A 15353-nucleotide genomic window follows, 5' to 3' on the forward strand; every position below is an offset into this window, starting at 1 on the left:
ACTGCCGACCCGCGGAGGAATCTCTCCGGACTTTGTGCTCGGTAGTCGTCGTTCTTCGCACCGCACCGTCGCGCTGCTACTGTAGTACATAGTCGCATTACGCATTACACGTGGAAGGATCGCAAAGCTGGCTTCGGAGTCGGGATCCACGGGAAGGAACACGTGTCCCGCAAACGCACGCCTGCAGACGCCCCGGGAACCAGACGAGCCGACGCGCCGACGCATCACCCCCTAGCAACAAGCTTGCGGGGAGAAAACATAGTTCGCTAGTTTTCTTAGCAATAATTGCGGACTATGTTTCCCGCACCACAATCAGTTTGCATTTTTCTCAAACTCTAATTTACAACAAGCTTAAAAAGTGTTGCAGTAATAACGTTCGCATTCACGGCGAGATGCAGCATTTCGATTGGTCAAGTTTTAGCGATGGGAAGGGAATGGGGGATTGTCTTCCAAGAGAAAATAGTCCCGAAGTATTTCTTCTGCCATCTGCTTAATAAACGGTTTTGTAATCTAAAACTTTGCATACATATTAACTTGCACCTACTACGCAATATAACAACATAAACAGACGATCGCAGAAAGCTCCGGAGGGCCCCTTTAACTGTGTCGAAGTTGAAAGCATAAATATCAACTGCAGCAGCAATCAATGCATCAAATGAAATTAAGAAACAGTAAATCTTTTTCGAGTTATTGTTTCTTGTCAACGCTTACTTTTATCAACAGGGTCCTACACAAATTTTTAACATTATGCTCTTTTTCTTTTTGCCTTGTGTGGCTGTCTTCACTAAAAAAAAATCCACAGCAACCCTTTCGCGTTGATACAGCGATATGAAAATAACGACAATAAACGAGCAATTTTCTATTCAAATATATTTTGTCTTCTGCAAGGACGGTCGCTTCCCGCAATGCTTGGATAGAAAATGGTGTACCATTGCGATTCACATGATTACCAGTGACCTCCGCGCTTCCCTGTGCCCCGTTGTTCGGCAGCACCATGAGTTGCAGTCAATATTACGGCAGTGTGAATTGCTGGACATTTTGAAGATTTGGGAATTTCTCGCGGGACATGGGACACGAGCCCTCAATGTGGGACAGTCCTGCGAGTCGCGGGACAAGTGGTCACCCTATTTGAGGCACGCTCCAAAAAACTCATCTTTCGCTCAAACGCCTTGAGTGTCCGTGTCACATAGCGTAGCAGCAGCGGTGGCACTTTTCGTTAACCCTAGCTCTAGGGTTCCTCTTGTGGATGGGGGAGAACAAAGAGGAGCCAGTCACCCCTAGCCTTCCCCGCTGGAGGAGGGGAGCTTGTGAGACGAAGTGGTTGACCGTGCGACAAGGAGGCCCCTTTAGGGGGAAGGCTGACAAAAGGAAGCGCCTCTCGAGTCTTCCCAAGGTGAGAAGGGCCCTCGCTTTGGGGCAGCTACTGTGTGGGAGCCGAGATAGCAAACGAATCACTGCGACCGGGCTGCGTGGTTCATGGTTGCCATGCGGTGATTGTCGGACCCGCTGTGAGGCACGCTCGTGACTTGGTAGCGGAGCCGGATGGGCGAGTCCAGTACTGAAGGGCTCTGGTAGTCACTGGCTTTTCCCGGGCCATTCCGCTGGCTGGTCCCAATTGCCGGTTTTCTTTATTTCCATTTCCTTCCCAATTAACTGTTTCAAGAAATTCCCCCTTGATCCAAGGATCCGACTAATATTACTTGAATTGACTTTAATTCTGCGGTGCATAACGGTCGGAGCGGAACGAGGCATATTATTTTTATTTTTCTCCTCTGACCTCGAATCAATAATGTCGACACTGCTGCTGCAGGCTCCGGATCAGCATGCGAAGGTGTGAGGCGCCGATGCGTTTTCATAGATGGCGGCCGCATGCTTTCCACCACTCCTCCTCGCGGATTCATGAATCGCGAGCAGCAGCCCAAGCCTTGTCGCATTTGCGGCTTCACCACAGGCACAGCCTTCACCGAAAAGTGAACTATGAAAACTGAAGATAGACGATCAAAACAAAATGAAAAACGAAATGAAAAAGCAGGCGATGCAGGCTCAGAAACAAGAACTTGTACACAATCGCGATTGGATCCCACAAGAAAGCTTCGGGTGTGCTGAAGGCTTCTTGTCGGGATTTCGCAACTGGCGAATGCCGGACAGGGACTGTAGATACTAATTTTGTAAGTTAAACTTCTTATTATTTACCTCTCAATACAGTGTCACAGAAAGCTAAAATCCATTCTTCACAGTTCGCTTTACATCCAATTAAAAATATATATACTGTAAACGACTAAATTTTCGCAAATCTCCTACGATTAGCGAATAATTCAGGCAATATGTGAACGCTATGAAAGCTACACTGGATTCGCGAAAATTAGGACCCACGAATGATTTCAAATGATCAGCTTTGGCCCGATTCACAAAACTTTGAGCCCGCAAAAATCAAGTCGTTTAAAGTATATTAAAAAACATCATAAGGTCCTTTTTTTTAAAGAATATTAAAAGAAAATTTTAAACCACTTTCTGTTCTGTTTTGAGGGAGTCTGACAAGGCATTTCTGAAGCTATAAAAGAAAATTTATAATGACGCGTCTATTTATGTTTGTTTATTCGATTAGAAACCGTCACTGATTTACAATGGCAGGGATTATTGTAAAACCAAATCTGTCATTGAACCTATAGTAAAATACCGAGCATCCGCTTATTCCACACTAAGCGCCCATTCCCAAATTTGTAAGATCTGAGAAAATATGCACAGTACATTGATATGCAAAATTGATGACCGAACGAGCGCCCATCCCCCATTTTTTTGCACATCTCTAAATTTTGAGTGGGCGCTGGCTTGGTATTTTACGATAAATTAGTTTTACAGTGTTTCCTCATGCAATATGGCCCCTGAACCCCTACAGCACCATTTAGGGCAGTACTATGAGGCTAAGCTGCAGTCTTTTATCTTCTTCCTCATTTTGCTCAAAATATGTTTTTGTTATCTGGTTTGCTTTGCAATGTCTTGAGAACTATTGCCGTATATAGCCGCATATAAGTCGAACTTTTTTTCAGGAAATGGGTATCTCAAATTAGGAAGGTCGACTTATACGCGGAGTCGACCTATACGCAGGGCCTAAAAACGCGTCTAGACGAACGACAGATCCTAGGGACTTTTTTTCCTCACAAGGGACTAGTTTCGTGGTGCTCGAGAGCCAGCTAAGCCATTACCTGCATAAACTTGTTCTAAAAACAAAAATATAATATTTTTAAATCTTAATTTTACTTTATAACACCTTTAGTCGCATGAAACTATTAAAGTTGTATCAGGAAAGCGTTTGCGGTTGAATCATAAACTTATCTAGGGACTCCGTGGAGGAAACATAGGGACTTGTACCTAGGTACACAAGCAAAAGCACGCGACCGCGGCCATGTTAGACCCTTGTTTGTCACATGTCTGTTCAGTAGCCTTCACGAAGTGGAAGAAAATGCCGCCTCAAGCTAGGCGTCAGTACAGCGCGGCGTTCAAGAGGAAGGTTATTTTGTTCGCTGAGGCGGCGAACAACGTCGCGGCGGAGCGTCACTTCGGTGTCTCAGAGAAGTGCGTGCGGGGATGGAGACAACAAAGGCAGAAACTTTTTGCTTGCGCGGGTGCGCGTCGGTCCTTTCGGGGCCCCAAACAAGGCCAGTACCCTGCGGTCGAGGAGGTTGTTCTGCGATGGGTCACGGAGCAGCGGAGCAAAAGCCTCAGCGTCTCGTACGACGACATAAAAAGCAAGGCGCGCGCTGTTGCCAACGAAATGAAAATTGGACGGAGCGAGTTCAAGATTTAAAAAAAATGGATCACGAACTTCATGAGGCGATGTGGCCTGAGTTTAAGAAGAAAAACAACAGTTTGCCAGCGGCTGCCCGACGCCTACGAAGAGAAATCGCGGGCATTTCATCGATACGTAACAGAAGTAAGAACGAAGCACTCCCTCATGCTCGGCCAGATCGGCAACGCTGACCAGACGCCGGTCTGGTTCGACATGCCGAGTAGGACGACTGTCACCGGCAAGGGAGAGCGCCAAGTTCCCCTCCTGACGACTGGGAACGAGCACAATCGTTTCACGGTCATGTTGTGCTGCACAGCAGACGGCCACAAGCTGCCTCCCTTCATCGTCTTCAAGCGGAAGACATTGCCAACTAAAGAAGTGTTTCCGCCGAAAGTTATTGTTCGAGTGAATGAGAAGGGCTTTTTTAATGAAGAGACCGTACTCGAGTGGTTTCGCCTCGTTTGGTGCAGGCGCCCGGGTGCGCTCCTGAAACCCCGGAGCATGCTCGTGTTAGACTCGTTCCGCGCCCACATTACGGATCGCGTGAAGAAGGTGGTGGCGAATGCGGGTTGCGACCTGGCAATCATTCCAGGCGGGATGACGTCGGCTCTCCAGCCCCTCAACGTGGTTTTAAACAAACCATTTAAAGATCGTGTTGGAGCATTTTACAACGAGTGGCTGAGCCGGGAGGACAACCCGACGACTCCGACAGGCCGAGTGAAGCGCGCGTCTTTAAGCACCGTGGCGACCTGGGTCAACGATGCCTGGTACGGATTACCGGATGAGATGGTTTGCGAGGCCTTTTCGAAATGCTCAATATAGACGCCGCTTCAGCCGACCGAGCGCGCTGACCCGGACTCTAGCGACAGTGACTGCATCGTAGTGTCGAGCGATGATGAGTAAACCACCGTTTACTTCTGCGTGTAAATATGCTTCCATGCCAATAAACAAATTTTTCTAATTTCCCTAACTCGTACGAGAAAATTGTTTTTTCGTATCGTAGTCTGAAGAAATCGACTTATATTCGGAGTCGACTTATAATCGGCAATATACGGTAATCTGAATTTACTCATTTGTTACAATATATTCTTAAATAACAAATACAAGGGGTGAAACTATTTCATTTTCCAGTGATATAACATTTTTTTGTGAAATTTAAGAGCAAGGTGCGAAAATCCGCCTAGCATGAAAAGTTTTTTTAATACAACTAAGAAAAAGGCCAATAGTTTCACACCCTGGAGACATGTCTTGGGGCATTATACATGAAGTTTTATCATGATACAATGAGTTAATAAATCTGAGGGGCTTGCACAAACCAGCAAAATCTTCTAACTTACAAACTAATTATCAGAAAGGCTTCAAACTTAGTATAGTTGTCTTTCTTAACAAAGAAGAAAGCCTATTTATATATCACTAGCCTAGGTTTGGTACTCATACAGATAGTCTTGAAACCAAACTTCTGCCTTAAATAATGAGGGGAATTTTCCCGACCTGCATTGGTATGGAATTTTCAGTTTCTCAATGAAATGAACTCTGCTCCTGACTGGAGTAGCCCTTTCTTTTTGACATAACTTTACAGCTTCGTAAATTTTTAATAATATCTCAGGAGCATTAAACGGCGAGCCAGGCGGTGCCATGTCTGGAGCACTGTGGCGTTATCAGCCGAGCAATGTGATCAGCACTCCGTAATATGTTGTTGACTGGTCTTGTCAGTCAATGCACCAATGATATTATTGCAAAAATGAAGGAAACATTTTGGACAACTTTGCACATACAACTCTCCCCTTGCAAGTTAATATCTTCCTGACAAAATAAACAGTTAACATGATGCAACACTGATAATTCCCCAACTTCAGACATGTTATCAAAAATTATAGCCTCTTCACATTCTGCCAGAGGACCCTTTCAGTATGTGAATCTGTTTCTGCCAAGGGATGCGCAACTGCAAACCCCCTTCTCAAGAGACATTTCAAGACCGAAAATCCTTGCCCATTATCGAGCAGATCTGCCTCGTATGCGCAGATGCTTCAAGTGGTACCCTCTGCACAGTGAAAATCGTCCACAATTGCAGCCCCACACAATTCCTAAAAGATGGCCCACCTTTTCAAAGTTGGGGCTAAGGATTATGGCCCTGCGTGCATCTAACTCCACTTCTTTGTATCGGCTCAGCTGTAGGGAGCACAGGGCACGGTTGCTGTACAGCAGATGGTTGAATCTCCTGCAGATACCAAAGGCCCACACTTGAAGGACATGCACAATGTGCAACACAGTAACCACAAGGAACAATTTCCACCGTAAATTACTAAAACCTAAGATCTGGAAACAGCCAAACTATTTTACAGTTTCCCAAACTATAAGACCTGGAAACAATACTCTGTTCAGTGCACTAAAAAAGCAAAAAGAAAAACTATCCTTTCTCCTTGGAACTGCCAAATGTAATGCGATAGCATTTGGGATTTGGGATCCTTCGCCTACAGAGTTATCTACCACTTTGGCCATTGAGTAACTTGAAAAAAAAAAAAAAATGGTTTGCTTTTTATGTTTATACAGCCTTGATGGAGATGCGCTTCAACGGGTAATCGGTCTCTTAGCTGTAGATGAGAAATTTAGCCAGTGCAGTACAACCGCTAACCTGGGGTTTTTAATGTGCATCACACAGTAGTGATAACACAAACGCGTGCCGGTACGAAACTCATCCAGATCGAAACTGGCGGGGGCGGCGGGAATCGAACCCAGGAGGTTCCCAGCGCAAGCTTTCGCTCCACGCTCCGAGCTGAGACGCGTTAGCCCACTCGGCCACTTCTTCCCACTGAGTAACTTGATGTGTACATTGTTGTATATAAAATTTGGTTAAGTTTGGCGGAGCAATGAGGCAATCCTGTGCTCTCTCCTCTATACTCAATATGCATAGGAGCGCTCTGTGCTCTACCCTTCTTCGGACTCTTATTAATCATGGCACCTCTAAATTGCTGTGGAATGCCGAATTCACGCTAGCGAAAGATGCTTTTGCTGTTGACCAAATTCCCTCTTCGGTAAAAGGCAGTGTCGTCTACATCTGTAATCATCCGCCGTGCCTGCACAACTCCAGGTTTCACAAAGCTTCGCGAATTTAATGCCACTTGTGCAGAAACCGCTCACGTCTAATTCGGCGCCAATTTTATACCGCAGCTCGTTCTTGTAGGCCCTGCTTTTGTAGACTTCTTACCGTAAAGTATTCAATATTAGGTAACTATGAGCACCCCAGCCGACTTCAAGACACCAGGGGAGCCACGGTAGGTACCATTTGCAGCTTGGACAGAATGTGAACGCCAGTAAACACAATTTCCGCCTTGTGTTCAGATTGGTTTGCAGCAAGGAGGAACATTTTTCCGTTGAAAATATAGGCCTTGGAAGAAGCCTGCTCTCCAACGGATATTCCGCAGACTTCCGACGCTAGGCATCAACCAAGATTCTCCTACAATTTCTCCCAGCGTGAATGTACTACCAAAGTGTCTTCCTGCATCAGCAGTGGTCTCAAACTCATTTGAGCACGGGGGCTAGATAACCCACACTGGGAAGACTGAGGGCCAACTTTTGGAAGGGGGGGGGGGGGGGGGGGGGGAGGGATTTTAACTAATGTAAAGAGAAGAGACCTCACACTCTATACTTTTTGTAAACTCAGTTTTGTCAGTCACATTTTTAGATTTGATTTGTTTATATGACTACTTTGGGTCCTTACCCGAAGCGATAACAAGAATTAAAATTACACCACCCCGCCGACGTGTTCGCATTTTTAATAGAACAAGAGAGCAAACACACTGTCATTCCCATTGCTCAACTGGTTCAGGAATTAACCAAGCTTAACAGGTCTCTAAAAACAATCATTAATCTGGCAGTTCTTGCTTTCCTGATGATTTCTATACTCGGTTTAATGGTGATATTTGTTTTAGGGCGATAATCCCGAGCTTGTAGCTTTATCTTTGACAGTTGCTCCTGCTGATCAAGAGTTCACGTAGCCGAGATTCATCCTTCAACAAAGAGCTCGTGCTTGTAACCTAGTAGCGCAATTGTTGTACATTACAAAAATCTGGGAGGCAAAAAAAAAGCAAAAGAAATGGCAAATGAACACAGATAAGTAAAAACTATGTGAATACATTAAGAGCGGAGCTACTTATCGAGCGAAAATGAATCGGCAAGAGATCACAATGTTGCATGCCATTTCTAGCGCTCAAGACATGTGAACCGGGATTCGTAGCCGGTTGCCTGCAGGCCGCGTTCCGGCGAGTCGCAGGCCGCATGCAGCCGGCGAGCCGCGTTTTTGAGACCCCTGATCTATAGGCACCCCAGAAGCATTATGTTTTCCGGGATCATAATCCTTTTCTTATCACGATCCCCCAAAAAACGTATCAAGACGGTTCTACCATAGTTTGGGCAGCACTGAAAGAACACCTGCAAAAAAACCAAAAAGACTTAAACAGGGGCTCGCCTGCAACTGCAGCAAAACAGACGGCACCTAGAGGGAAAACACCGCAATGGTCAGAACGAATTCCTTTCGGTATCTTTGCTCATCTCTCGCGACTTCTTCCAGTGCACACTGCTGGCATAATCGTCACCGAAGTAAAGTTGCGTCGGTCGTGTCCAGAGCAACTAAAACAGCAGCAACAACAGGGCCGCAGGAAAAACTGCGACTCATAATGGCCCAACGAATTAGGTGCTCTTTGGATTGCTTCTTGTTTTGTGTAGAGCAGACAACTGTTCATATCAGCGTGTTGCCAAGGTTGCTTTGAAACCCGGTTCAGACAGTTGCGTTGCTTGCATTCAGAGCGAACGAAATGACAATGTCACCGGGAGAAGCATTCGTTGTGCACAACGTGCCAAGCAATGCGAAACGCAGCTCAGCAAAGCAATGATGAGTGCAGTTGTCGCGTCGTTCCACTTGTTTAGGTTGCTCTAAATGGCAGAAAGATAGCGTGTAGTCCTTCCATCGCTTCCCCGAAAAAGGCCAAGCATCCGGCAGCTCACTTACACTAATACAATGCCACATGTATTTTTAAATCTACTGGATAAAAATTAAGGCAAATTATTTTGGAGCCAATGCTTGCCTGCCTAAACTAGAGCATTGCACACCAAGCTGGCACATCGGGTGGCACAAGCTCAAGAAGTCGCCGGAGCCGCGAACTCACATGTATGCGCGATTCCCAACAGCACACGCAGAAACAATTTAGTGAGAACAAACTTAACCAGAAGTGAGAAAATGTCCCGATCAGGAAGTGAGCAACAGCATTTGGGTAAAATTTGCTCGGCAAGCAAGCAGGATAGCATGAGGCAGTCTTACACTTTCGAGATGGCTTCAGTGTACAATGCATGAGCTTCCAGGTATGCACCTTCCTTGAACTTCTTATTCCCAGACACCTTTAGTTGGTTTCCTTCAGTTGCCTAGGAAACAATAGGGAAACATGGTTAAAAGAGATCCATTCCTCTGCAAGACGGAACTGGAGGCATGCTACCAGGGGGATAGCAAGACGCATACCATTTTGCATATAATTTCACAAACCAACCTAGGATTGGTGCACTGTCAGAAATATGAGGGCCAGTGGCAAATGACTCTGATCTGTCTACATTTGTTTTTTTCCGTTTTTGTTTATTGGGGGTTTGATATACACCCAGTATTCAGATACAAACTTCCTCAAAGTTGGAAATACTGTCAAGACCGGTTATAACGAAGTCAGTTATAATGAAATGGCAGCTACAGCGAAGCAATCTTTGCACTTTTTCAATGCATTTCTGTCCGTTTTTAGCGAAGGAAATTGAGTGGCTCCCGTGCATATAGCAAAAAGAAATGCTGTGATAATTTAAAAGATTAAAATTTGGAAAGTTTATTAAGTCTCAGGTTGCCGCACTTATGCTGCCGCGGCCGAGCAGCCACCCAGAACGGGCCGCAGAAGATGCTGCAAAGGCTGTTGACGGCAGCCTCTGCATCATCGTCTGCTCCCCACTCATCTGGGAAGCAGCTTTTCCGTATCACATGCAGAGAAGCCGTCGTGGCATGCCGATAGGGGCGTTCGGAGCACTAGCGACAACATACCGGCAGAGATGAGAAAGAGAGCCTAGATTTAAGAGAGGGAATAACTTCAAACATTGAGAGCGTTTGCAGTTTAATGGTAGATGCCCCCTGCGCAGATTGGCACAAGTACGCCTGCATTTGGTTGTCGCGTGGCCAGTGTGGCGAGGGAATCGGGTAGAGAGGCAAACACGTTTGCGTAAGGTGAACGCTTTTGAGTTTTGACTCCCTCCTTGCGTCCTGCAGCTCCTTTTGCAAACGTGGCCCACAAACCACTTGACCCTAATCGAGCAGTTGCCACCCTCTTAAATCTAGGCTCTCTACACCGGCGAAAGACGAGCTTGAGGGCGAACTCTGTGCCTGCGAGATTCTTTGTCTGCTTCAAGTCCCATGTCGGTGATGCTGGCCGGTGTGGTCGCTCTTGCGTAAAAGTCTAACTTTGCTCAAGCACCGATTCAGCGTATCATCGCCACTCAACGATTCAGAACCCCGGCACTGTCGACACCTCGACGGAGAAGACAAAACGTGCCGTCCTTGACAAAGTGTACATAAACATGAAGAATGACCTCCACTGCTGGCTTCCTCCGTAGGGCTGTTGCAGCTGTCGACACGGTCCGTATGTAGCTCGCAGGATCTGTTCTTGATCGAAGTTCTTTGTAGTTGGCAAGAAGCTTCTCCGATCTAGCGGAGAGCGCATGCAAGGAAGCCTCGACCGCTTTTCTGCAAGCATGATAAACACGTGCCCTCAACAGCTCGTGTTCTTTTTTTTTTTTTCTTTTTTTTTTTTTTTACAAATTAGATATAACGAAAAAGCAAATATAACAATTTCCGCTGACATCATTGTAACCGGTCTCGACAGTACAGAGAGAACTAAAAAGACAAAGGACAAGCGGAAGACGTACAAGCAGAGCTGCATGAAAATAAAGCCCACACAAACTACTGAGAATTATTGGGAGGGTTGGGAGGGAAAACATGATAGTAGATAGCAACAGAGAGATGTGATGTAACTGTCGCCTTTAGTGCAAGCAACTACGAAGAACAAATATGCCTTGCACATTTCCCTTTGTGAGGCCAACACATTGCAGGACAAGCCGGAGATAACATTCCAAAAGCAACAGCTCATTCAAGATATCCCAATTGCATTTTCTGTCGGCGAGTTGCGAGCACGAGGGCAGGAAGCCACCTTCCTGATGCTGTATTGATCTACAAAAACGTTTCGCAAAGGACTGTGCTGATGTTTCATTTACACTTGCCAGAAAGGGAAGTTCAAGAAACAATGTTTTGGTGACAAGTTCATAAGCAGCCTCCAAAACCCTTTCAAAGCGAAGTGCCCCATGGGGAAACACTACCCAGAAGAAAAAAAGAATTCTGCAAAAAAAATAGATTTTGGAAAAAAAAAAAAAAAAAATATCTACATCCACCAACATCTAGAGTATTCTCAGAAAGTTTCGTATGTTTACACTGCAGTTATTTTTTTATAAAGTATTTTTGGTCCACTTTCCCCGTTCCATATTTTGGCATAAATTTTACTTTAGGAAAACTCATTTGGTAACGGGATGAAAGGAAAGACTCACTCATTGTTTGTCTGCCTGGACTTTAATGGGCAATGCAACTCTGGCATTGTTTTTTTACTTTGTGAATGTCTTTTATAAAAACGATGTTAAGATTTTGCCGACAACGTAAAAAATGTATTTAATTTTTCACTGTGATGTTAGCTAAAAATAAATTACTTTTTGGAAATTTTGTTTTCACAGTTGCACTCTCCAGGCATTCTGCTGCGTATCTAGCAAAGGAAAACGCTGGGTATTACATTAGTTTTCTAACAATAGTTTTCCTAAACAAAGTCAGTGTGTTCCTGATAAAAAAACGCTATCATTTATTTTACAATTTGTGTATGCAGACGAATCGTTGCGCTGCATTCTGTCTTGCAACTGCCAGTATATACTCTAAATTTTATTCATATTAGGCTGAAAGTTGAAAAGTTGACCCTTCTGGGTAGTGTCCCCCCTAAATTCACAAACAGGACATCTAACTTGGCTGCTACGTTTCCCACCCAGATGCGTAACCATAAAAGCAAGTGGCTTCTTGAATATTTCACTAACCTTCCTTACATGAAACCAAAGCATTTTAGTTTTCTTTTTTATTGTTATTCTTATCCAAACGTAGTGTGCCAGAAGCATGCGGCAAAAATAATTTCCAATAGAACTGCAATTGACGGAACACAGCTTACTCAAAGATTTATAGCTTGTTCTCAGCACTCTATTCAAGTAATCCGTTACCAATAGAGGAACTACTCGTGCAAAATTAGATTTCTGTAGAAACAATACTTTCCATATTATTTCTTTGAGGAGGACTCACTAGACAATTTCATCTTACATTCAGCAGTAGGATACGTAGTATGGGCAAGTAGAGCACAAGAAAACGCTTTTAATTAACAGTGGACAGGCCCAATTACCTTGTCGTTGTCCGTGCAGTCCTTGACTATGAAGGTCAGCATGGTGTCCAAGACACCGCTACAGTGAGCCATTGCTGCAACAAGTGGGTTCCTTCATTAGCCACAGTAAAAGCTCACGAATACAAAACCCAACACTAAACAAAAAGATAAAAACTAGCATTGATAGGCCTTACTTAGGCTTGTCAGCTGAACACCAAATTAACACTCTAACCAAGTGGTTCTCAAATGGCGGTCCGCGTGATCCTTTGGATTTTGCGAAGGCATTCTAGGGGTCCGCAAAACCCTGCCTCATCAGTGAAGCCCGGCAATAAAATTGTCTTTTTTCAGATTGAGAAGAAAAAATTCAATTTTCAGGTGATTTTGCTCGTGTGCTTGTCAACGAGAGAAATCTACTTCACACCAGCCCTTAGTTATGTCCATTCATTAAATCATTATCATAATTCACCTATACCTTTCCCTCACCACGAAAGGGGTCCTCCATGATCACTGCCGATCCGCAGGGGGCCCGCGAAACAACAATGGTTGAGAACCACTGCTCTAACAGAATCTCTACACTCACACTAACACAAGAAACAAATGGGTTCTCAAAAATATCTATTCTGAGTAAAAAATAAATAGAATTTATTAATAAAAGTGTAACGTGAAAGGGGGGATTCATGTCTTTCAGTTGTGTCTATACCCGTTTTCACCTCAAGAAAACAGTAAGTTTTGCGCATTGTTCATACGCCGCGCGAAATAGTTCTCGCCAGATTTGGTTGTCGGAGGCACAGGCGATGCTTTTGGCGTTTGAAACGTGTGCTCCTTGATAAGATAACCTGTATCCACTCTAAAATGCTTATAAATATATCTTAAATCTCCACCTAAAGGTGAAAATTAGTAACCATCCGCGAGAAGCCGGACTTTTTTTCCTATGCTTCTTGAGGTGAAAACGGGTATAGAATCCTTCATTTATGGCTAGAATAAATTCTGCTATTTTGTCCTTTATGAACCGATGACTACAAGGATTACATACTCATACTCCACCTTATAAAAAAAAAGGGCAGATTTAAGTCTCATTCCAGAAAACCTTTTTCTTTGCACGAAAACTCTGACACAAATTGCACCTTTTAAAGTTACACACACTTGTGACCGTGCCTGCCACAATGTAGTGCAGGAATCTTGGCATGAATCTCGCTTCTGTCAACAATATTGTACTTTTTTCTTCTTTTTTTTTTGTGTTTAGTGATGGCTTTTGTTTTCTGACAGCATACCTCTCCACCCCACCTTTTCAAAACCAGGTTAGCACAGTCAATTACGATATTACTGAATAAAAACTGTCACCAAAACCCAGCAAAAAGTTAATACATGTCTTAAAAATAAACAACTAGTTAAAAAGAATTGTTTAAAAAGAAACGAAACCTGAAACTTACAGGCTTTTAGGGCTATCATGAAGCAACCAAGTATTTGTTCATCCTTGAGTGTAGTATGCAATTTTTTCCTAGATAAGAAAGAAAAGGAGGGAAAATAGAGTGAAGTTTTTGGAGCAGAATAAGAGTTTTTATTCAAGGAACATGCTCAAAACTAGAGGGTTGGCCCAGGTGACTCAAGAAACCATCTTTGCTATGTCACCAAATTCCTAACTAAAACCGTGAAACTTCTGTTACAAAATCAGCAATAAAACAAAAACAATTACTATTTTCAGATATAGGCTTTCTCGATTCATTAACTTAATGTTACATGTAGGGTTCCATGCTTTCAGATTTAATTTTCCCAGAGATTCAAAAAAAGGATTGTGTTTTTTAAAGTTCATGTTTTGCCGAAAATAGTTTATTGGAATTTATTTTTTGTCGAAAATTCTGGGTTTATTGGAGCCTGTTTTTGTTAGATTGCCGATTTTCAAAAATTAAGTTTATTTTGGTGTTCCCAATTTTTGCAGAATCTCAGATAAAAATAAATATCTGGCTTTGGCAGTGGCATTTGTCCTTCCTAAATTCTTACACATTTATTCGGCCAACGACAGTCACGACGCTGCAGAAAGGAGCATCCTTATTTGTTTCTTTGATGTCGGCCAGTGTGCCACCAGCAAAATTAGTAGTTGAGTAGTTGCTTCAACAAATGTCAATACGTTGGAATTACTACTCCTGGACATTGTCGCCGGAAAGCTCGTTTTCTTCCCATTTCATTCAACCTCCGAGCAGCGGTAAGTAAGAGACGCTTCAGCTTCTCTATGAGCAAACTGCATAACCAACTTCAACGACGTTAGTCATAATAGTCAACTTATTTCCTTCTCCCTATTTCTCTTTAAGTTTCAATTTTAATTGACTCTGTATGTGTAGTAAGTGTACCTTCAAACAAAACGCCAAAAAATCTGTTGCAAGAAAGGAAATTTCTCAGCCTGCAAAATAAATTTTTAAGTTGTGCGAGGAAGGATTATTAACATTAGCAAACTGCGGGTGATGTTTAACTGAAGTTAAGATGTAATTATTTTTAATCACAGGGATAATTAAACATTATGAGTTTGTTCAAGTCAATAGGACTTATACCATCTGGGTTTTTGGCGAGACCTAGTATGTCAACCAACACCCAAACTAAATTGTCACGATGACCAGATGGACAAGTATTTGCTCAGAATTGTTTTCTAAATCATGAATTAAAAATTTCATTACTCAAAATGGTACCTGAAATGCAACATTGCTGATAACTAATCTAGCTCTTTCTCTATCTTCTATAAAATCAGCTGCTCACCTGAAGGCCTTAAAAAATTCAGAAGGTTCGACAAGAGCCACAACCTTGGAGTAGACGACCTCTTTGTCAAATTCTTTCAGGAAGTTTTGGTGCTTGTTTTCCAGACCGCAACCAATGTGGCACTTATTCCCTCCAGTGCTCTGTAGAACCCGAGACAAACAAGAACTATGTCCGACAAGGGAACGTCACTGCTGACTAGCAATCAAACAGCACTCAATTCTTTCATATTTTAGGTGCGTCGTTCCATGTCCAAGCTTTTTTGCCAGTCTGAGCAAAACGTGAAGACGTGGGCAGAGAAAGGGAAAACCAAAAGAAAGCATTAAAAGAATGTTCAGCGTTCCCCTAAA

At 43.5% G+C, this 15353-nt stretch overlaps 1 protein-coding gene across 3 annotated transcripts in view; it reads right to left on the bottom strand.

Annotated features, from left to right (window-relative positions):
- The window catches only part of LOC8036091 (E3 ubiquitin-protein ligase TTC3), a 195433-nt gene that overhangs the window by 122305 nt on the left and 57775 nt on the right, over positions 1-15353 (bottom strand). For all 3 annotated transcript variants that reach the window (XM_040499934.1, XM_040499933.1, XM_029987983.4), the window contains exons 6-10: positions 15007-15146; positions 13692-13759; positions 12283-12356; positions 9102-9202; positions 5888-6005 (exon numbers count right to left, since the gene is read on the bottom strand). In XM_040499934.1, the coding sequence (XP_040355868.1) occupies positions 5888-6005; positions 9102-9202; positions 12283-12356; positions 13692-13759; positions 15007-15146 (501 nt within the window). The remainder of the gene's footprint in view (positions 1-5887; positions 6006-9101; positions 9203-12282; positions 12357-13691; positions 13760-15006; positions 15147-15353) is intronic.

The sequence above is a fragment of the Ixodes scapularis genome, unplaced genomic scaffold (assembly GCF_016920785.2).
Source record: "Ixodes scapularis isolate PalLabHiFi unplaced genomic scaffold, ASM1692078v2 PGA_scaffold0__279_contigs__length_252992795, whole genome shotgun sequence".
NCBI classification, from domain to species: domain Eukaryota; kingdom Metazoa; phylum Arthropoda; class Arachnida; order Ixodida; family Ixodidae; genus Ixodes; species Ixodes scapularis.